At 45.4% G+C, this 23,646-nt stretch overlaps 1 protein-coding gene across 2 annotated transcripts in view; it reads right to left on the bottom strand.

The window, feature by feature from the left end:
• grid2 (glutamate receptor, ionotropic, delta 2) overlaps positions 1-23,646 on the bottom strand; it is an 894,599-nt gene that overhangs the window by 193,195 nt on the left and 677,758 nt on the right. For both annotated transcript variants that reach the window (XM_068045980.1, XM_068045987.1), the window contains one exon: positions 8,367-8,468. In XM_068045980.1, coding sequence (XP_067902081.1) covers positions 8,367-8,468 — 102 coding nt within the window. The remainder of the gene's footprint in view (positions 1-8,366; positions 8,469-23,646) is intronic.

The following is a 23,646-nucleotide window of genomic DNA, read 5'->3' as shown; positions in this document are numbered from 1 at the left end:
CTCAGTTTGTGCTCTCAGGGGGGCAGCAGTAACATCTGGGCTCAGTGTTCCTTATGGAGGGGAGAAAGATCAACCAGGGTTCCTACATGTCATCACTATCCAGTGATCACTGGTGAAAAGTGTATGTGCGTATCTGTGGACCTTGGGTGAAAACAGATCCAGGTTTGACACGGGTGCCTCCCATGGTAGAATAGATTAAATAGATTATCAATAATGTCATTGCCTTGTCTTACAGGTGAATGTTGGCCATGAATGCAAGCCATTATTGGAAGCCTGTATCTATAGAACCATAGCCCATGATGTCAATACTCTTGGAAGAGAAAAATATAAAGGGGAGAAATAATGAAAAATCTCTACAGAACAAATTTTTAATGTTTTTATTCATTCTCAGGATGTGGGCTTCACTGGCAAATTTGGCATTTATTGCCCATTCCTGGTTGCCCTTGAGAAGGTGTTGGTGAGCCTTCTTTTTGAACTGCTACAATCTGAAGTAATGATAGGAAAAGGGCATCCGATCTGCTGACCATTTCTAGCCATTGATCCCTGAAGGTCCAGAGCAATCATGTAAGCGATACTTTGAGAGGCGAGTAAGAACACTGAGCTGCATCCTAATGATGCCACACAGATTTGTTACACTGTTATTAACAAGCATAAAACTCTTTACAGAATTAATAAAGTTATTAAATGTTACAGTTATCCATCTGTGTTTCAGATCACAATTAGCACACAATCGTGCAGTGATTGCTCAACCAGTCTCAATGGACCAATTGCAGAATTTCCAACTGCTGAAAGATCATTTCTCATTAATCATCAATCTTGTTTCATTGATTATTAATAGCTGCATGGGAAAATTCATTCATCCCAGCTCCACTTTTTAAAAAATGTTCCTCTGACCATTACTTTCTATTTCTCTCTTCCTTCAGTCTGCTGCCATCCTCCAATAACCTGACACCAGACAGAATGCTTCGGATTACAGACATGTCCCTTTCTGTTGCTGGGAGGTCAGGGCAAGCTGACAGAAACCTGCTCATCACTCCGAGATAGCATAACCTCAATTCCACCAGGGAGCTCATCTGGAATAACAGAGTGAAGTGGCACGAGAAGTGGGTGGGAGTTATTCCTTATTGAATTTATTGGTGGCTATCTTATATTTATGGTCCCTAGTTTTGGACCCCCGTACACGCTGTTATGAAAGTGCCTCAGTGTTTAGTTAAATATATTTTTTGAGGATTCATTTTTTATAGATTTAAGAAATATTTAACTTTGGGGTTTTCAAAGGGGGTCATGTAAAGGCCACTTGACTTTGAAAGACAGTCCCTGGAAATGTTTTTTAAAAGGGGCACAGAGATCTTGTGAGGAAAACAAGCCTTTTTGGAAAACCAGCTGACTTCCTGCTCAATAAACAACAGAGAACTTTGGACACCTGGAGAAATTGTTTACAAAGAAGTGACAGGCCAAGATTGATGGAGGTCAAAAGGTTATATAGAAACATAGAAATTAGGAGCAGGACTAGGCCATTCGGCCCTTCGAGCCTGCTACGCCATTCATTATGATCATAGCTGATCATCCAACTCCGGCTTTCGCCCCATACCCTTTGATCCCTTTAGACCCAAGAGCTATATCTAACTCCTTCTTGAAAACATACAATGTTTTGGCCTCAACTGCTCTTTGTGGTAGCAAATTCCACAGGCTCACAACTCTCTGGGTGAAGAAATTTCTCCTCATCTCAGTCTTGAAAGGTTTACCCTGTATCCTTAGACTATGACCCCTGGTTCTGGACTCCCCCACCATCGAGAACATCCTTCCTGCATCTACCCTGTCAAGTCCTGTTAGAATTTTATAGGTTTCTATGAGATCCCCCCCTCACTCTTCTGAACTCCAGCGAATATAATCCTAACCGACTCAATCTCTCCTCATATTTCAGTCCCGCCATCCCAGGAATCAGACTGGTAAACCTTCACTGCACTCCCTCTATAGCAAGAACATCCTTCCTCAGATAAGCAGACCAAAACTGCACACAATATTCCAGGTGTGGCCTCACCAAGGCCCTATATAATTGTAGCAAGACATCCCTGCTCTGTACTCGAATCCTCTCGCTATGAAGGCCAACATACCATTTGCCTTTTTTACCGCCTGTTGCACCTGCATGCTTACCTTCAGCGACTGGTGTACGAGAACACCCAGGTCTCGCTGCATAGTCCCCTCTCTCAGTTTGACCTCCTGTTGTCGGTTTCACTTTTGAATTGTTTTGAGTTGGGGTTGAACTGTATTAAAAGGGAGAGAACTTCCAAGGAGAGAAGAGAATTCCCAGGAAGGAGAGAAGACCACAACTCAGCTTAGCTTTCCAGCACCTCGCTAAAAGACCCCGAGAAGTTCACTGTGTCAAATTATCTCATCTCCTGTCTTTGAAGAAAAGCCTGCTAAATTAATTCTCATCACTGCCTGAAAAGAGCTGTTCTAAATGATCCCAGTGACTCATTCATGTGTACTCGGAGGCCAGAATATATGCCAATTTTGGAACAGAACATATCTCATCTGCTGTTTCTTCAAGAATGAGCAAGTATTCAGCCCAAGTGGTTTTTTTGTCTGTAACAGAGCTCTAAATAAAAAATCCCCTTTATTTTTCCGGTTAACCAGTGTATGTGTGAGTGTGAGGAGCTAGGGTTAAAAGGGAACTATAATATTTCAATCTGGTTGTTAATGCTTTACTCCATTACTGGTCTGGACTTGTTTTATAATAAACCAATAATTTTTTTTGTTTATTAAAGAAACCTCATTGGTGTGTTTTATTCTGGGATAAAAATAGAGTCTATGATTGAGCTTATTGGTAAATGGGAAAGAATTTAAATATATGTTGTGACCCGTGAAGAAGTGGAACTAAAATAAACAGTGCACTCCTCCCGACTCGATCGTAACAACCTGAAAACATTTTCTCTATTTCTACCCTCTCAAACCACTTTATAATTTTAAGAACTCAACTAGGTCACCCCACCAGTCTTTTCTTTATAGAGAAAAGCCTGGAAGGAGTACAGAGAGGGCAGCCAGATTCTGTGAGGACACCTTGGAGATTGTGGTACAAGTGGTGGATGGCAGTGGGTTAGATCCTATTCACTCCCCCTCCCCCCAGGAAGCAGAAACACCTCCCCCTCCCCCCCAGACAACACCTAGGCCATCAAATGGAAGAGATCACTGAGCGACTGAATGCTAGGAGCTTAGCTCTCAGGGCAGAGCTGCAATGCAGGAGGTTCAACGATTTGTCCAGAGTTGTCAAGGTAACAATATTGCTCCCATACTCCCTGCTCACAACACTTCCATCCCCAGCCTCGATGACTTCCTGTTTCCTCTTCCCCTGTTTCCCTTCTCTCTCCAACAATCGCTGCATCACACTTTGGTATACCTCCTGATCCTCAGGCTCACACACTCTGCACCTCCTACTTTTATACTATTTCAACCCTCACGTCTCCACACTTCACATCTGATACTTTGTGCATAGGCTAATCAACCATGACAGGACTTTCTCTAAACACCTCACAAGAATGTCATGAACAATCTCTACTGTCTTGCGGGAGAAGGTTGCCCACAATCTGAGACAAGATGCCACTACTGGAGGAAGCAGAACCCTCCGCTGACACACTTACCCCTCTAGAAGAAAATGTGCTGACCATCAGGGGAAGGGGCAGATTCACGGCTACGGAGATTGGCAATTCTGGAGGAGACATCTTGCAGGATTTCTTCATACTTCATTCTCTATTACTATCTCATCCCACACAATCTGCATAACAAATTGCAGATGCTTCCACTATGCACTGCTTTTTTTTGCTCTTCCCTTCACACTACAAGTTAACATGGAGACTCTGTGCCACTTCAGGAAAAGGAGGCCAATCTTCCTGAAGATGCAGTGCCACTCGATCGGACTCTCGCAGGCACCAGCTCAGAGAGGAGAACCACGTATACTTTAGAAGCGTGGATAGAGGAGGGGTCTTCATGTGGCGGATTACTGGGTGCGAGTGTGCAGCAGCAATGCAGGGGAATAGGATGCCACAGGTGCCAGCTCATGGGAGGGTGAGGTCACTGAGGACTCAGATCCTGACCTCGACAACCCAGACTACTGTAGAAGGCTAATGGGCACACGCTAATGCTAGGTGCACTTGGCAGCCTGCTCACAATCGCTCAGAGCATGAAGGACTCCTGCTCCAACTTGTGTTGGGGTTACATGCAGAACATAGAGGCCATGCTGTCCAAAATGGAGACAGTGGTCAGCTCCATGAACATAAAAGTGATGCCGACCTTATCGGAGTCGCTGGCGTGGCTTCAAACCGTCTATGGTAGCTCACACTGTTGCCATAGGAGCTCAGATGGCTGCCACCTTGGTTTGAAGTGGCAGGTTTGACAGGGGGTTCTAGAGCAACACATCACTCCTGCACTCTGGTTTCATGCTGAGCTATTGAATGAAAGAGGTACATGCCCAAGAGAAGGGCCTTGCTTCTACGGGAGAAGCACCTGCTCTTCACTCTCAGGCCGACAGTATGCCTGTTCCTCCAGCAACCCACCAGTGCCCTTGTTCGGGCCACACAACCAGCCGGGCCAGGCTCTCCAGTCCACACCAAGATGCATGTTGTCCACAAGGCCACAAGCTGCTCAAGGTCGCCTATCACAGCCATTGAAGTGTACTCAGTGGATGCTCAGCATCTTTCCATCAGTTTTGCCCTTCTCTCGCAAGTGCTTTTAAGTAGACATACAGCAATAACAAGTTTAGATCAAGGGAATGGGAAGAAAACAGACAGGTTTCGTAAGGGCTCATGAGTGTAGCACTCAGTGATTATAATGCATCTGTGCAGTGGTTCTGTATATACTTAAGGTTCTTAGGATGAGTCAGTAGGTGTAACCTGGTAATGCAGACCTGTGTATAAGTATTTTGGCAATGCAGAATCTTTAATTGAAATGGGTGACATCCCATTACTCATTTAAAAGAAAGAAATGCAGCCACAGATAGAACACAATCCCACACTGCAGTCCTCTTGCTGGAGTGAATAACTCTGAGCTCAATTTATCGACAAAACGTTCACATTCTACCTCAATGACTAACTACTGTGTTGCTCAGGTTAATTGTATGCATTCCCACTAAATAAGCTTATCTGCTTCACGTACACATTTCTGACGGATGAAACTGATGTTGAGAACTGATAACCTCTATCCAAAGCAGACGATTGATTTAATGTTTTTAGCAAAGCAGCTCATGGTCTCATTAAATCTGTAACGATAGTGACCACTGTGGGAAATTCACCCACTCAGTCAATCAGTTTCTTCTTCTGTGCTTATTGGGGGTGAGGGAAGTTAATGGCGAGGAATACAGGCACAACGGTCAACAATAAGCTTTCTCAGATAGGCTATAATAGAGCCAGATATAAAGTAAACCTCCCTTTACTCCGACCCAACAAGATGACTTGGTCCCAAACCAAGAAGAGTTCCCCCCACCTCCCCACCAAATATAAGCCAGTCTGTGTAAAAATTAGTACCGAATTACTGGCCCAGCAGGAACCAGACTGCGACAGCTCCAAGTCATTTCACACAAACCCCTATGAGACTAGAGTGGATGTTCATCTGTCAGTCTGGGATGGACTTAAACCTGGGTCAGAGAAATGAACCCCACTGAACCATTACCAATTTCCCCTCACCCCAGAATAGTTTCTATTATTATTGAATGTCAATTTGTAGTCGGACCACACAGTCTATGAGACAGTAAAAACATCTTTTCCAATTGGTGCTTGTGCGAATCATAACAGGTGGAAAAAGCAATGATGACACTTCATTATTGATATATGGTATTAACGTTCTTTGGATTGGTCCTACCTGTCAAATAGAATTGCTCACCATTAGCAGCTGAACTGTAAACATTGTTTGTACACTACTTTTTCTGCAAATGCCAGAGACAGAAAACCTTCCTTTGTGTTTCTGGTAGGGTTACCAACTCTGGTTGAATGCTTTACTGGAGATTTCATCACATGGCCTCACCTTCAGCTTATTGCCCGTGCCCTCTTGCACCCATGCCTCACAGTCAACCTCCACAAATGGGGTCCTTCCCTGCACACAAGCCATTACCAACACTCACACCTCTCTGCTTTCTCTCTTTCCGGGAGAAGAAAGCACACAATCTGGCTAGAGGCAGAGACCCAGGATTGGGGAGGCAGGGGAGTGGTTGCTCTCTAGTGGCAGGTACCTTGTCAGCCATTGGCGATGGGTGCTCACTTGCTCCACTGGGAAGGAGGTCTTGTTCCACCAGGCTGCAGATGTCAGCAGTGACCTACCATGAGAGCCTGAGCTTCCTGAGGCACTTCTGATGAAGGGTCATCGACCCAATATGTTAACTCTGTTTCGCTCTTCACAGATGCTGCCTGACCTGCTGAGTATTTCCAGCATTTTCTGTTTGAATTTCGACCTGAGCTTCTGGTGCTCAAACATGTTGAGAGAGCTGATCATCTGCCTGTAGACCCTGCGTTGGACTCTCACCTCCTTCCAGCTGGATCTTGGTGATCATCCTCTGCGCTGTGGAGGGGCAGGTGGCTGAGCAGAAGGTAGCTGGTGCTGGTAGTATTGCCCCTGCTGCTGCTGCTGGAGCAGTTAGCAGTGATGTAAGTTGTGGTCATGAAGCTCAGCAGAGGTGGAAGGTGGCGCTGTATAAGCTGCTCTCTTGCCATGGTGAAGACTAGCAGCAGGGAAGTGCAACTGGTAAGTGAAGTGCTAGACTGCCTTCCAAACAGTTGGCAATCACCTGTCAAGCAGTGAAAGCATTCTCTGAGAGAAGGAGTGCTTTGAACAGCAGCCTCTCACCTGGCCATGGCTGGAGCTCTTCAGTGTAACTGATCAAAGTTTTCCCAGCCTGTCAGTTTCACTGAAGCAGCTGTTCTTGCTGTGCAGTCATCTCAGTTACCCCGGCGAGATGCTGACATCTCACGAAAGATGGTCCATGGCTGGGAAATTCTGGATTCAGTATTGAAACAGCTAATAACTGACCCAACGCCACTTTATGGGACTTTCTCATCTCACCCAAACCATCTGCAGCTGCTTCATCAATGACCTTCCCTCTATCATAAGGTCAGAAGTGGGGATGTTCACTGATGATTGCGCCAAGTTTGGGCTGATAAGTGGCAAGTAACCTAAGTGGCAATGACCATCTCAAACAAGAGAGAATCTAACCAACTCCCCTTGATGTTCAATGGCATTACCATTGCTGAATCCCCCACTATCAACATCCTGGAGGTTACCATTGACCAGAAACTGAACTGGACCAGCCACATAAATGCTGTGGCTACAAGAGCAGGTCAGAGGCTGGGAATACTGTGGTGAGTAACTCACCTCCTGTCTTCCCAGTGCCTGTCCATCATCTACAAGGCACAAGTCAGCAGTGTGATGGAATACTCTCCACTTGCCTGGATGGGTGCAGCTCCAACAACACTCAAGAAGCTCGACACTATCCAGGACTAAGCAGCCCGCTTGATTGGCACCCCATCCACCACCTTCAATATTCACTCCCTTCACCACAGGCACACAGTGGCAGCAGTGTGGACCATCTACTGCAGCAACTCACCAAGGCTCCTTCGACAACACCTTCCAAAGCCGCGACCTCTACAAGGGAAGCAGATGCATGGGAACACCACCACCTGCAAGTTCCCCTCCAAGCCACACACCATCCTGACTTGGAACTATTTTGCTGTTCCTTCAGTCGCTGGGTCAAAATCCTGGAACTCTCTTCCTAACAGCACTGGGGACTGCAGCGGTTCAAGAAGGCAATTAAGGATGGGCAATAATTGCTGGCCTAGCCAGTGACACCCACATCCCACAAACAAAACAAAACTCATCCCTGATCCCGCCTCCAAAGGGCTGGAAAAACTTCCCCCTAGTTTTTGGCTTAAAAACAGTGGGTTGCATCTCAAAATTGAAACACAAACCGTGCGCATTCTGCTTATTACCGTGAAGGGAAATATAGCTTACAAAATGGCCCCATCCTCCTTGGTGGGCAGCAGGACAAACGAGGCCTCATTTACAAATATCGAAAAGAGAGAATCCAAATGATTAATTACCATGAAGGGTCATTGAACTGAAACGTTAACTCTTCTCCGCTCTCCACAGATGCTGCCAGACCTGCTGAATATTTCCAGCATTTCTTGTTTTTATTTCAGATTTCCAGCATCTGCAGTATTTTGCTTTTATGATTAATCACCATGACTCCTCATAAACTCCTGAACTCTGATCATAAAACAATGTCACCTTAATCCACTCTTTTCATGACCAGCCAATAAAACGTTAGAGTAATGGAGCAGGGATTTTAAATACAAGTTAGGCAGAGAGAAAGAATAGTAGGCCCTTACCGGCAGTGTCACAACCCGGAGCATCACTCCACGCATGTTGTTTTCCAGCTTTTTATCTGTGAGGGATCCATTTAACCCTGAGTCAGGGTTCCAAGTGGCAAGCTGTGAGAGACAAAAAGTCAGGTCAGCATGGGAGTATTCTAATCAGAACACTGCCCAGGGACACATATTTAATATCTCTGTATCACTCTGATGCAGCCATATACTCAAACAGTCACACCTATGTACTTACAAGTCCCAAGTTTCTTTTGAATTTGAGGATCTGTTACCTCCATACGAATTGCTAGGTGCCGAAAAGGCCCATCTCGTTTGCCTTCTACCATCCTGGTAGCCACTTGATACGACGATTAAATGAATTGTTAACTAATCAAAGCAGTCAGCTCTATCAATGAATCTAAACAGACCCAGACGTAAGGGGCTGAATTTTACCAGTGCTCTGATGTTGGGGATCGTGGCGTGGGGTGGGGGGTGGGGGTGGTGGTGGGGGGCCCCGAAAATTCTTCCGGGAGAGGCCCGTCACGGACCCCCAACACCGGGAAGGCCCCGCCGCATTTTACTGGCGGCGGTGAGGCCTCGGTGCAGCCCCCACAGCGCTCAGCGGCAGAGCCTTAATCTACATATGATAATGAGATTAAAATGAATGCATAAACACTTAACTGGTAGTGATGGCCGTCCCACACCGATATTCCGGCCGCCGGCTGGAACTCCCGTCCCTTCGGTTCTCCGTATGGAAAACTGAGGCATGACACTAGTGCGGAGGGGAGAGGAGTGCAATTTTCAAGGCGGGAGTGGGGGGGAAGTGGGGAAACACTTTCTATTGGCTGAGGGAATGGTGGGAAGGGGTTGAACGGCAAAGTTCACGAGGTTCGGGGGGAAAGTTCGGATTGGGAATTAAGTTAATTTTGAGTGGGATAGGCCCAAAAACAAACATTGGGGGATGGGAGAGGGGATTCCAGCTTTTATTTAGTTTTTTTACACAAATTTCAGATGAATGTCCCTTCAAAATTTCAAATGTTACTGCAGGGCTTGAAGCCCTTTAAAAATGGCACGGGCGCCTGCACAGTGGCACCAGATGCCATCGCTGGGAATGGAGCGGCCACCCCCCTCTACATTATTGGGGGCAGCCATTCCATCCCCTCCATTTAAATAAGCCCCCGTGCAAAATATTTCAAGGCTCAGTGGCACACAAGTCACGTATGCACCATGCCTTCTTTCAAGCTTGCCATCTGGAGTACTGGCAGTGGCCACTGCTCCCAGTGATGCTGCTGGTACTGCAGAGCTGCTGGCCCTCTGATTGTCCGGCAGCTCTTGGAGGTGGGGGCTCATCCTTTAAAGGAACGATGAGCAGTTAATTGCCTGCCCGCTGTTAAATAGCTACAGAGGTCTGACGGAGGACCGAGGCGAGGTCTCCCCCCGCCTTCTGGCCTGTTGACTTGACCCCCATCTTCAAAATAAAACTCAGCCCATTCTCTCTATGTCTACTCTGTCAAAATCTTTGGCACAGGAATGCTTGTAGCACCTGAAGCAGACGGATTCATTTCATCTGTCTGGACTACACACAACCAAGTTTGAGGAAGCTTTAGGGTTGTGCCCTACTTGCTCCTTATCTTATTACTTTGAAAGAGTTGCATTGAGGAACACTGTGTATCGGACAGAGTTTTATTTTCTCTGGGTTTTCAGCTCATGTCTAGACAAGGCAGAGAGCAAGTTTAATCATGTGGCAGGATTCTGTGTACAGTTGCTTTAGGTGCTTGATCAAGGATTGCAGTATCACAAAACTCAGTGAGGAGAGCTGCTGAATATTCTATTAGGGTTAACCTTCAAGCGACAGAACACCTTCATTTGTGCTGCTGAACTTGTATAAACAGTTCTTAATTTAAAACAGCTTTTCCTAATATCACATTTCTGACACAACCACAGGGGAACTTTTAAGTACCTTGTAACATTTGTATTGTTATTAAATTTAAAATTGAACATGGATTCAGTTCAAAGCAATACCACTGCCAGAAGAGTTTCAGGCTTAAGATTCATTCGCAATTAATAACTCTTGGTCAGATTCCTTCTCATCATTGAACGTATGTGTAGGAACAATGCATCAATAATGACCATTTTAATTTAATTTTTAATACAAGCCACGACTACACATCTGGCAACAGCTTCTTTCAAGCAACGTTTGCTGGTGTCAGCTGTGGTTCCATGGGTTGGACTCTTGAATCTGAATCAGAAGGTTATGGGGTCCAAATCCTACTCTGGAAACTTGACGGCATAATCCAGGTTGATGCTCCCATTACAGTACTGAGGGAGTGCTGCATTGTAAGAGGTTCTGTCTTTTCGATCAGAAAGATCCCATAACACTATTTCAAAGAAGAACAGGGAGTTCTTCCTGATTCCTGGTCAATATTTATACCTCATTCAACATCCCTTAAACAGATTATCTGAACATTTATCTCATTTCTGTTTGTTTTAGTTGTCTCCCCACCCATTCTGTGCCCCTCTCCTGATGAAGGTAACACTGAAATGGTTCTTTGGCTGCAGGCCCATCTCTGGTGGCCATTTATCACGTTTGAGTTTGGATTGTGAGCACTGATAGGTTATTCAAGAATAGAGGGCATCACAACCATGGTTGGCCCAATCCTCACACACTGGATGAGCTTTGCAGAAATATAGCAATCAGGAGAGGAAATCTGCTGGGCCTTTTTCTTTCTTTGTCTTGGAACACTACAGTCCCAACTGCTGTTCTGATGGAATCAGAGAGTTAGAGAATGAAACATCACAGAAGTTGGCTGTTTGGCGCATCCTGCCTGTGCCATCTCTTTGGAAGCTTGAACTAGTCCCATTCCTTGTCCTTTCCCCTAAAACACATTTTTCCACTTCAGATATTTATCAAATTCCCTTTTGAAAGTTGAGGGGAACGAACTCAACAGTCTGGAGACAGAAGCTGATCTCTTCCTACTTCGTAGAGCTCAGTAACATACCAGATGGTGCATTTATCAACTAAGCCAGCAGGGCACCTAGGATACTTCTACCTCGGACTAGAGACGTATCACATTCTCATTAATAGCATTCACTTGTGACTCTCTCCAGCCAGATAGAACCGCATTGGCAGTGTCAAGAGATTACACATAATGCAGAAACAAGAGTCTCTAAATGTAATTATAATTTTTTTTATAACTCTCAAACATTAAAAATGAAAAGAGGGAAAAATCTTACACGGCATTATTCAACTGTTAAATAGAATCATCTAATTGTGTCCAGTTTTGGGCGCCACACTTTCGGAAGGATGTGAAGGCATTACAGAGGGTGTGGAAAAGATCTACAAGAATGATTCCAGACATGAGGGACTTCAATTATATGGATAGATTGGAGAAGTTGGGGCTATTCTCCTTGAAGAAGAGAAGGTTGAGAGGAGGTTTTCAAGATCATGAGGGGTATGGACAGAGTAGATAGGGAGAAACCGTTCCCATTGGCAGAAAGATCCAGAAGCAGAGGACACCGATTTAAGGTGAATGGCAAAAGAACCAAAGGTCACATGAGGAAAAACATTTTTTTACGCGGTGAGTGGTTAGGATCTGGAATGCACTGCCTGAGAAGTGTGGTGGAGGCAGGTTCAATCATGGCTTTCAAAAAGGAATTAGATAATTACCTGAAGAGAAAAAATTTTGCAGGGCTACGGGGAAAGGTGGGGGAGCGGGACTAGGTGAGTTGCTCTTGCAGAGAGTGGGCATGGACATGATGGGCTGAATGGCCTCCTTCTGTGCTGTAACCATTCTATGATTCTATGGACTGCTAAATTGATATGTTTTTTGCATGCTTTCTTAACCTGCCTGCCTATTGCCATGACAATGCACATATGTGATTATACCTGGGTGAACAACAACAATTTGGATTTATATAGCACTTAAAACGTAATAAACATCCCAAGACGTTTCACAGGAGCGTTCTCAGACAAAAGTTTGACACTGAGCCATGTTAGGACAGTTGACAAAATCTTTGCTGAAAGAGGTAGGTTTTAAGTAGTGTCTTAAGGGAGGAAAGAGAAGGCAAGAGGCAGAGACGTCCAGAGAAGGAATTAAAGAGCTTAGGATCCAGGCAGCTGAAGGCATGGCCACCAATGGCGGGGCGAAGGAAATCGGGGTGTGCGAGGGCCCATCATTGGAGGAATGCAGTGTTCTCAGAAGGTTATAGGGCTAGAGGAGGTTACAGAGATTTGAATACAAGGATCAGAATTTTAAATTTGAGGCATCGCTGTGCCGGGAGCCAATGCAAGACAGCAGCTAAGATGTCTTGAGGGTGCAAGATGGGATGTCGGCTATCTTCACCATGGGAACGAACGGCTATGGTAACAGGTAGTAGGATGTAAACCACAGCTGAACCTATAATGCTGCTTTCTCAATTCGAAAGAATTGTTGGTAATTGGTTTGGACCAATGCAATGATTTGTCATTATGATCTAAAGTCAATTCCAATGATAAATTAAAGGAATTAATCTAATGTAAGGACAATAAGGTCATGTAGTAACAGCAATATCAGTGCATGCTGAGTATTGACTAAAATGTAGCAAAAACACAAATTAGAAAGGGAGAACAATACTGTTCATGATTGAGAGTAACCATTGAAAATTGCTGCATAGAGAGGTCCAGCTTGGTCAAATGTATTGCTATAAGATAACTCACTGCTGTTTTGATTATGATATAACCCTCTTCCAATCAAATATCTCTCTATGTTACTCACCCACACACTTTGGGCTGAATTTTACCAAGCCCCACCGTCCATGGTCGGGGGGCCAAAAGATGGGTCTGGAAGAGGCCCGTCACAGACCACGATGCCGGGAGAGCCCAGCCAATCCTTCCAGTGGTGGCAAGGCTTCATGGTGGCACACTCCAACCACCTCCCCCACCCCCCCTCGGCGATGGGACCTGAATTTAAATATTTAATTAATAAAATGAATACATTTAAATGGACTTACATTCAATCTTCCAGGCCTGCCGTGAACTTTGGCACAGTGGCCGGCACACCCATACCTTCAATTTCCTGTCCGGGGAAAGACGGTGTGACATTGATAGGGAGGGGGAGGAGTTAATGGCCGGGATTTTAGCCTTGGTGGACGAGAGCCGTCCGCTGAATGAAAAGTTGGTCGCGAACCTGCTTCCGCCTGGCTTGGGGATCCGACCCACATTTTGTGATTCCCTGGCCTTTAATTGCTCTGAGTCGGGACTTCCACCTGCATGAGGCAGGAAGTCCAGCCTAATAGAGCTGCCAGCCAATCAGCGGGCTGGCAGCTCTCTGTCCCGGCAGCGCCACCGGGAGCGGTGGCGACTGCTGGGACTGCAGCCCAGCTTCATGAGGAAGATGTCGGGGAACCCCGGAAAGCAAGTACGTTTTTGCTACCTCGCATGGGGGTGATTAGTTGGGCCCCAGCGAGGCAAGGGCGGACGATTAGGGGGACAGCGGGCGTGTTGGGTGTTGTGGGTGGTTGAGGCAGCGGGGGTGGCCCTCTGTTGGACACAGGGTGCTCAATCATAAGGGCACCCCCCCCTGCCAGAGAGCAGCCTGCTTTTAACAAGTGGCTTTACTCGGGCCTGGCCACCTGATCAGCCACAGACAAAATCCCCATGGCGGCGGGCAGAGGCCCTTAAGTGGCCGTTGGAAGGAGTGCAACATCGGTTTGCAAGAATGATACCTGGACTACAGGGGTTAAGTTACGAGGAGGCATTACACAAATTAGGCATGTTTTCGCTAGAATTTAGAAGGTTAAGGGGTGATCTGATTGAAGTCTTCAAGATATTAACAGGAAATGACAGGCTAGATAAAGATAAACTATTTCCACTGTTTGGAGATTCTAAAACTAGGGGGCATAGTCTGAAAATTAGGACCAGACCGTTCAGGAGAGATGTCAGGAAGCACTTCTTTAATCAAAGGGTGGTAGAGATTTGGAACTCTCTCCCACAAACAGCAGTTGAAGCCAGAACAGTTGTTAATTTTAAATCTGAGATAGATAGATTTTTGTTAAGCAAAGATATTAAGAGATCTGGACCAAAGGCAGGTATATGGAGTTAGGCCGCGGATCAGCCATGAATGGTGGGACAGGCTCGAGGGGCTGAATGGCCTACTCCTGTTCCTATCTTCCTATGTTCCATGGCCTAGGGCGGGCACGCCGTTTTTAGCCATGGCCGCCCTGCGTAAAGTGGCAGTGGAAGCGGGAGTGGGTTAGGAAGGCCCCCCCTCCCCCGGAGTCTCCCCCTCCCATTTTATGCTGCCCCCCCCACCACCTTCCCGCTCTTTGAGGGGGGGGGGGGTGTAAAATTCTGGCCAATATTTTCTTTTGCGGGGCAGACGGGGTCAAATTAATGGGTGTAGGAGATGGTGGGAAAGGGTGAACTCTAAACATTGTGCAGTTCTGGAGGGGGGGGGGGTGGTGGGGTGCGTGATGGAAGGTCACATTTAAAAGGTAAGTGTTTTGGAGGGCAAGAGCAAATAATTAATGTAAATATTATTGGGGGTGGGAAAGGGGCATTAGAACTTGATTGTATTTTTTGGAGGGGGAGGACTTTTTTTTAAAATTCAAATGAGCCGGCAGGGCTGTCAGCCCTTTAAAAATGACGCCAGCGCCTGCGCACAGGCAGCTGACGCCATTGTCAGGGACGGACAGGCCACCCCCTCCATGTGAATGGGGTGGGGGGGGTGGCCGCCCCAAGTATTTAAATGAGCTGCCGCGCAGGAGATCGCGGTGGCTTTTTGACGTGCGGCTTGCACGGGCTCGCTGCCATTTTTTGAGCTCGCCACTGAGATCGGCGGCAGGCTCTTAAAATCCAGCCCTTTATATCAACTCCATTCCAGCTGCCTGTTCACCTTCATATTAAACATGTCTTGCGCTTGCTTCTGTAGTGAGAGGTTTACAATGTTCCGGGGAGATAGACAGTCCGAGTGCTTTTCAAATCAGCAACTAGTTCACTCTGCAAAGAGCTTCCCATTAGCACTGCCTCTCAGTGGCATTCCCTGACTCTCTGTTAGCAGCACTTAATATAAAAATGTATAAGTTTACTCGGTTAGGGACTTGGGATTGAATGCAGGATTTGAGGCTGGAGCCACCTTGAACAACAGGAAGAATGGATTTGTCTTGAGTGTGTGCATATTGTTCCAAATGGTTAGTAGAAACAGATGATGATATTCCACCAATGTCAAACTCAAGTAAACCCCCAAAGCACAGGGCAAAGCTATCGAACCATTTCTGAATAGAAGGTTAAACAGGAGAAATTGAGCATATGTGAATTGCCTTCATTTCAACAAATATGCTATTTTTGCTCATTGAGATAGCTGCACTGAACAGTTAATTTTTGTTTTCTTTTACCCATCGATGTTACTCCTACATTGTCAACCTACACAAGACTACTTCTTCCCAATCCTCTTGAATATGACTAAAACTAATATTCTCCCTGGATAATTACAGCTCTTTCAGACATGACTCTTCATAACATTCTGAATGCATGCTAATCAAGGGAAAATAAATTAGACTACCAAAAAGCTGTCCAAGTAGGCAATGAATGGTTGGAGGGGTAATACCTTGATTACTGGAAAGCACAGCTATGTTTTGCACAGCTTTGGGTCACACAGCCCCAAAATGGAACACAAACTGCTGCTTAGCAAGTCAATGAGCTCACTTACTTCCTACATTGTTTGGTGATCCAACTAGCTCTTTCAGCCAGCTTTATGCCATACAGTACCAAATATCAATTATCATATGCAGTAGTGAGGGAGTGCTGCACTGTTGAATGTGCTGTATTTTACATGAGATGTTAAACTGAGGCTCTGTCTGTCCTCCCAGGTAGAGACAAAAAAAATCCTGTGGCATTATTTCAAAGAAGAGTAGGGGAGTTCTTCCCAGTATCTGGCCAATATTTATCTTTCAATCAATACCACTAGAACTGATTATATGTTCATTATCACACTGCCCACATCCCAAACACTTGTCCAATCTGACTGAGGCCTGGAAAAGAAATGAGTTGCAGTAAAATATGAATATCTGCCAACATTTTCATAATCTGAACAGAATTTGTGTCGGGGAGCATTGCATGATAAAAGCATCAACTCAGATTCCAACCAAAACATCAATACGAGGAGGGTTGTCCTATCAAATCGCCTTTAATATTTATGAAATATTGCCCCCATTTTATCTTTCTTCCTTATCTCAGAACCTTCCCACGCACAGACAAGGCTTTGGCCTCCATCACAAGCACTTTGGCAAGTGAAGATTCGGTAATAATGGCTGCCAAATTGAATATGAAGATAAGTGGTCGATAATGTATCACATACTTTTCCAAATAGAAGGAACTGTAAAAATACTGTGACATACAGGTCTCTGCAGACAATGTACAGAATCTGAATAACAAGCATTTTGCAGAGAGTTCCAAAGTACTTTGGATTCCAAATAAATGTGTGAGCCTGAGCACTGAATACAAATTACCTATCATTCACTCTTGAAAACAGAAGACCCGATTCAGCTGGAAGAGTTAAGTGTATAAATGCAGATGGTTTGCTGTGGTTTTATTCAGTTATTTCCATTTTAGTGTTGAGTCAAGGCAAGGTTACTATTGAATCTGCTACCACCAATCTTTTCAGGCAATGCAATTCAGATCGTAACAACTCACTGCATAAAAATAATTCTCCTCATCATTCCCCACATTCCCGCTCCTCCCCCAACCTCTGCGCCCCCACCCCCCCCCCCCCCGCCCCACCAAGGCTCCTTGTGTTGGCGAGACCGAGGCAGACCTGTGAGGAGACAGGCACCGGTGAGCGGGAGTTCCAGCAGCTTAAAGAGGCTGTGAGAGGCCAGGGAAAGAGCGAGACTGAGGCAGACCTGAAGGAGACAGGCACTGGCGAGCGGGAGTTCCAGTGGCTCACATACTCTCACACAATCGCACAGGGACAGCAAGAGAGTTCCACGACTGACGTCACAGTTCAGAAAGTGATGCATTGCAAGGGGAGGCACCTGATTGGTAAGTAGGAACAGGTGGGTATTTCTACCCTTTTTACTACTTTCAATAGCTGAAGTAAAAGTAAAGGTAGGGAATTTAGATTGTAGCAGGTAGTGTTTGGAGTAGAATAAGGTCCGTATCATAATTTGTACTCTAAATTAAAGGAAGTAACTAAGGAGCTTAATCTAAGGCTAAGTCATGGCAGGAGAGCTCAGCCCCGTGGCATGTTCCTCCTGTGCTATGTGGGAAATCAGGGACACTTCCAGGAAGGGTGCAGGAAGTGTGTCCAGCTGCAGCTACGAGCTGACCGCATTGCGCAGCTGGAGCAGCGGATGGATTCACTGTGGAGCACCCGCGATGCTGAGGACGTCGTGGATAGCACATTTAGCGAGGTGGTCACACCGCAGGTAATGGCTGCAGAGGCAGAAAAGGGATGGGTGACCACCAGGAGGAGTAGTAAGCGCAGGCAGGTAGTGCAGGGGTCCCCTGTGGTCATCCCCTTCTCAAACAGATATACCAATTTGGATACTGTTGGGGATGATGGCCTCCCAGGGGAAAGCAGCAACAGCAAGTTCATGGCACCACAGACGGCTCTGCTGCACAGGAGGGGGTGAAAAAGAGTGGGAGAGCCGTAATGATAGGGGATTCAATTGTAAGGGGAGCAGACAGGCGTTTCTGTGGCCGCAAATGGGACTCCAGGATGGTATGTTGCCTCCCTGGTGCTAGGGTCAAGGATGTCTCAGAGCGGCTGCAGGACATTCTGAAGGGAGAGGGTGAACAGTCAGAGGTCATGGTACACATTGGTACCAACGACATAGGTAGAAAGAGGGATGAGATCCTGCAACAAGAATTTAGGGAGCTAGGTAGCAGATTAAAAAAGCAGGACTTCAAAGGTTGCAATCTCTGGATTACTCCAAGTGCTAGTGAGTATAGGAATAGGAGGATACAGCAGATGAATGCGTGGCTGAGGAGGTGGTGCAGGAGGGAGGGCTTTAGTTTCCTGGATCACTGGGTCTGTTTCTGGCAAACGTGGGACCTGTACAAGTTGTACGGGTTGCACCTGAACCGGAATGGGACCAATATCCTTGCTGGGAGGTTTGCTAGTGCTGGTGAAGGGGTTTAAACTAATTTGGCAGGGGGATGGGATACAGAGTGGAGTTACAGGAGGTGATGCACAGTCAAATATAGAAGAGAAACTGAATCAGTCTGGAAGGCAGAGCAAATAGAGACCTGTTAAGGCACAAGTGAAAAATGCAAGGCTGGATTGCATCTATTTTAATGCAAGGAGTCTTACTAGTAAGGCAGATGAATTGAGGGCATTGATTAGCACATGGCATTATGATATTATTGCTATCACAGAGACATGGTTGAGGGAGGGGCAGGACTGGCAGCTCGATATTCCACGATATAGAATCTTCAGGCGTGATTGGCGGGGGGGGGGGGGGGGGGGGGAGGGTGTAAAAGAGGAGGTGGCATTGCACTGTTGATCAAGGAGTCAATTACTGCAGTAAGGAGGGGTGATATCTTAGAAGGTTCCTTAAATGATGCCATATGGGTAGAACTTAAAAACAAAATGGGGGCAATCACTTGGCTGGGAGTGTACTACAGGCCTCCAAACAGTCAGCAAGAGATAGAGGAGCAGATATGTAGGCAAATCTCAGAGACGTGTAAAAATAATAGGGTAATAATAGTAGGGGATTTCAACTTCCCTAACATCAACTGGGATAGTCTTAGTGTAAAAGGCTTAAAGGGGGTGGAATTCTTAAAATGCATACAGGAGAGCTTTTTAAGCCAGTACGTAGGAAGTCCCACAAGGTCCTGGACCTAATCCTAGGGAATGAAGCCGGACAAGTGGTAGAAGTGTCAGTAGGGGAGCATTTCGGGCATAGTGACTATAACTCTGTAAGATTTAAGGTAGTTATGGACAAGGACAAAGATGGACCAGAAATAAAGGTACTGAATTGGGGGAAGGCCGATTTTAAGATGATAAAACAGGATCTGGCCAAAGTGGATTGGGAGCAGCTACCTGTAGGAAAATCTACATCAGATCAGTGGGAGTCATTCAAAGAGGAAATAGTGAGAGTTCAGTGTCAACATTAAGGTGAAGGGTAGGACCAACAAGTCCAGGGAACCCTGGATGTCAAGGGATATAGAGGATTGGATCAGGAAAAAAAAGGAGGCTTATGGCAGATTCAGAGCACTGAAAACAGTGGAGGCATGAGAGGAGTATAGAAACTGTAAGGGGGTACTAAAAAAAGTAATTAGGAAAGCGAAGAGGGACATGAAAAAACATTGGCGGGCAAAATAAAGGAAAATCCTAAGGCGTTTTATAAGTATATTAAGGGCAAGAGGATAACCAGGGAAAGAGTAGGGCCAGTTAGGGACCAAAGTGACAATCTGTGTGTGGAGCTGGAGGACATAGGTAAGGTTTTAAATGATTACTTTTCATTGGTGTTCACTTTGGAGAAGGACGATGTAGGTGCAGAGATCAGGGAGGGGGATTGTGATATACTTGAACATATTAGCATTGAAAGGGAAGAAGTATTAGCTGTTTTAGTGGGCTTATAAATGGATAAATCCCAAGCCCAGATGAGATGTATCCCAGGCTGTTATGTGAGGCAAGGGAGGAGATAGCAGGGGCTCTGACACAAATTTTCAAATCCCCTCTAGCCACAGGAGAGGTACCAGAGGATTGGAGGACAGTGAATGTGGTACCATTATTTAAAAAGGGTAGCAGAGATAAACCAGGAAAATACAGGCCGGTGAGACTATCAGTGGTGGGGAAACTATTGGAAAAGATTCAGTGGGACAGGATTAATCTCCACTTGGAGAGGCAGGGATTAATCAGGGATAGTCAGCATGGCTTTGTCAGGGGGCGATCGTGTCTAACAAACTTGATTGAATTTTTTGAGGCGGTGACTCGATATGTAGATGAGGGTAAAGCAGTTGATGTAGTCTACATGGACTTCAGTAAGGCTTTTGAAAAGGTCCCACATGGGCGATTGGTTAAGAAGGTAAGTGCCCATGGGATCCAGGGCAATTTCGCAAATTGGATCCAAAATTGGCTTAGTGGCAGGAGGCAGAGGGTGATGGTCGAGGGTTGTTTTTGCGAGTGGAAGCCTGTGACCAGTGGTGTACGGCAGGGATCGGTGCTGGGTCCCATGCTGTTTGTAGTGTACATTAATGATTTAGAGGTGAATATAGGAGGTATGATCAGTAAATTCGCAGATGACACGAAAATTGGTGGTGTCGTAAACAGTGAGGAGGAAAGCCTTAGATTACAGGATGATATGGATGGGCTGGTAAAATGGGCGGAGCTGTGGCAAATGGAATTTAATCCTGAGAAGTGTGAGGTGATGCATTTTAGGAGGACTAACAAGGCAAGGGAATATACAACGGATGGTAGGACCCTAGGAAGTACAGAGGATCAGAGGGACCCTGGTGTACTTGTCCATAGATCACTGAAGGCAGCAGCACAGGTTGATAAGGTGGTTAGGAAGGCATATGGGATACTTGCCTTTATTAGCCGAGGCATAGAATATAAGAGCAGGGAGGTTATGATGGAGCTGTATAAAACGCTAGTTAGGCCACAGCTGGAGTACTGTGTACAGTTCTGGGCACCACACTATAGGAAGGATGTGATTGCACGGGAGAGGGCGCAAAGGAGATTCACCAGGATATTGCCTGGGCTGGAGCATTTCAGCTATGAAGAGAGACTGAAAAGGCTGGGGTTGTTTTCCTTAGAGCAGAGAAGGCTGAGGGGGGACCTGATTGAGATATACAAAATTATGAGGGGCATTGATAGGTTAGATAGGAAGAAACTTTTTCTCTTAATGGAGGGGTCAATAACCAGGGGGCATAGATTTAAGGTAAGTTTAGAGGGGTTTTGAGGAAAAATCTTTTCACCCAGAGGGTGGTTGGAATCTGGAATGCATTGCCTGAACAGGTCGCAGAGGCAGGAACCCTTAGAACATTTAAGAAGTATTTAGATGAGCACTTGAAACGCCATAGCATACAAGGCTACGGGCCAAATGCTGGAAAATGGGATTAGAATAGTTAGGTGCTTGATGGTCGGCGCGTACACAATGGGCCGAAAGGCCTGTTTCTGTGCTGTATAACTCTATGACTCTATGAGCTATGGCTCAGTGGGTAGCACTCTTGCATCTGAGTTCGAAGAATTGTGGTTTTAAGTCTTGTTCCAAGACTTGACCACAAAACTCGAGGCTGACCCTCCATTGCAGTGCTGAGGGAATGCTGCACTGCTAGAGGTGCCACCTTTCAAATGAGATGTTAAACTGAGGCCTTATCTGCCCCTCAGGTGGATGCAAAAAATGTTGTTGCACTATTTCAAAGAAGAGCAGGAGAGTTCTCCCTGCCCAATATTTATCCCTCAATCAACATCACAAAAACAGATTATCTGGTCATTATCACATTGCTGTTAGTGGGAGCTTGCTGTGCACATATTGGCTTTCTTGCTTCCTATATTACAACAGTGACTGTACTTCATTGGCTGTAAAGTGCTGTGAGCTCATGAAAGGTGCTATATAAATGCAACAGTGTAAGAAAATATCAGCTGTTGAAAGTTCTGTACCCAAAGTCATTGATATGGGACTATCTCAGCCTCTCATGTCAAGTACTAAATATTGCATTTGGAATTTGGGACTCAATGGAACAATGAAAACTGCATAATCATGTAAGGCAGAATTTGGGTTGCCCCAAAAATCTTCTCTTCTGCATGTAGTTGGACGTTCAGCATTTCATTTCACTTACAAAAAAATTCTGAGGGCACCCTTTTTATCCTCTCTCAACTGAGGAACTATTAAGCCCTTGGAATACTCTTTGACTGTACTGATCTAGCCAAGGTGGAAATTATTGGAAGAATCATGAGAGAACTAAAAGGGTTAAATCATGAAGCTATGTTGCATAGACTAGGCTAGTATTCCCTTGGTGTATTGAAGGTTAAGGAATGATGTAATTGAGGTGCTTAAGGTGATTAAAAGCATTGATAGGGTAGATAGAGAGAAATTATTTCCCCTGGTGGAGGAGTGTACAACAGTTGGGACATGACCTGAAAATCAGAGGTAGGCTATTCACGTGTGTGTCAGGAAACACTTCTTCACACAAAGGGTCGTGAAAATCTGGAGCTCACTTCCCCAAAAACCTGTTGAGCCTGGGGGGTCAATTGAAAAATGTAAAACTGTGATCAATAAGGTTGTTGGTAGGTAAGGGCATTAAGGGATAAGGAGCAAAGGCAAGTAAATGGAATTGACATTAAGATCAGCCATAATCTAAATGAATGGCAGTACAGGCTCGAGGGGTTGAATGGCCTACTCCTGTTCTACAAAACAACAAAATGTCAGTCATGCACATCTAAAAAAGAAGTGCGGAAACTGAGCCGAATTCTGACATTTAATGTGCGAGCCCCAGGTGGATTCAGAATCCTGTTGAAGCTCACCCTGCTAATGATTCTGGCAAGGCAAAGTTTCCCCATCTGTACGTGTGTGTGTTTGGACATGAACTGGAAGACCTAAGCAGACAGTGGGTGCGAGCTTTTAGCAAAAGGAAACAGCATGAGACAGCAACCTGTCTGAAATAGTCCATGCTATATTTTCAGTTAGATAAGATTTGCCTTGTCTGCTAGCTGCATTATATTACCCTTCCCTACGTAAATACATTTTCTGTTGTTGAGGCACTTATGAAGTTGTAAGTGCTTTTATTAAGTAAAAGTGCACTCTGCAGAGACAGGTACAACACTATTACAAATGAGCAATGAATGATTATGTGCATTCACTCTCTCCCACTTCTCTGCCTTTCCCTATTTGTTCACCAGACTTTAAAAGGTTTACAGCACACTATTTTCATTCATTACCCAATGGCATGCACTTGTGCAAGACTATTTGCTACCTCAACCACTATCAGCTTGGTAAAAATTTTGTCTCTGAGGTCAGAATGTTGTGGCTTCAAAGACTTTTCTGAAATTTGAGCAGAAGACCTTGTTCGATGCTCCAGTGCTGTAGAGTCTGGACTGCTGCATTGTGGACGTGCTGTCCTTTGGATGAGACTGCACTGGACCAAAGACCTGTCTGCCTGCTTAGGTGAATAACAAAGTTCTTGTGAACTACCCATTGAAGAACATGGGGAGCTCTGACCAAATTAGATGGCTGTTCATCTGATTTCTGTTCATGGGATCTTGCTGTGCACAAAAATGCTATCTGTGCATTCCTATGTAATGGAAATTTATGCATTTCAAGCTCACTAATGTACATAAAGTGCTTGGAATATTTCAAAGATAGGGCACAAATTATGGTC

This window comes from Heterodontus francisci, chromosome 1 (genome assembly GCF_036365525.1).
Source record: "Heterodontus francisci isolate sHetFra1 chromosome 1, sHetFra1.hap1, whole genome shotgun sequence".
NCBI classification, from domain to species: domain Eukaryota; kingdom Metazoa; phylum Chordata; class Chondrichthyes; order Heterodontiformes; family Heterodontidae; genus Heterodontus; species Heterodontus francisci.
This window is presented reverse-complemented; position numbering and strand designations above follow the sequence as displayed.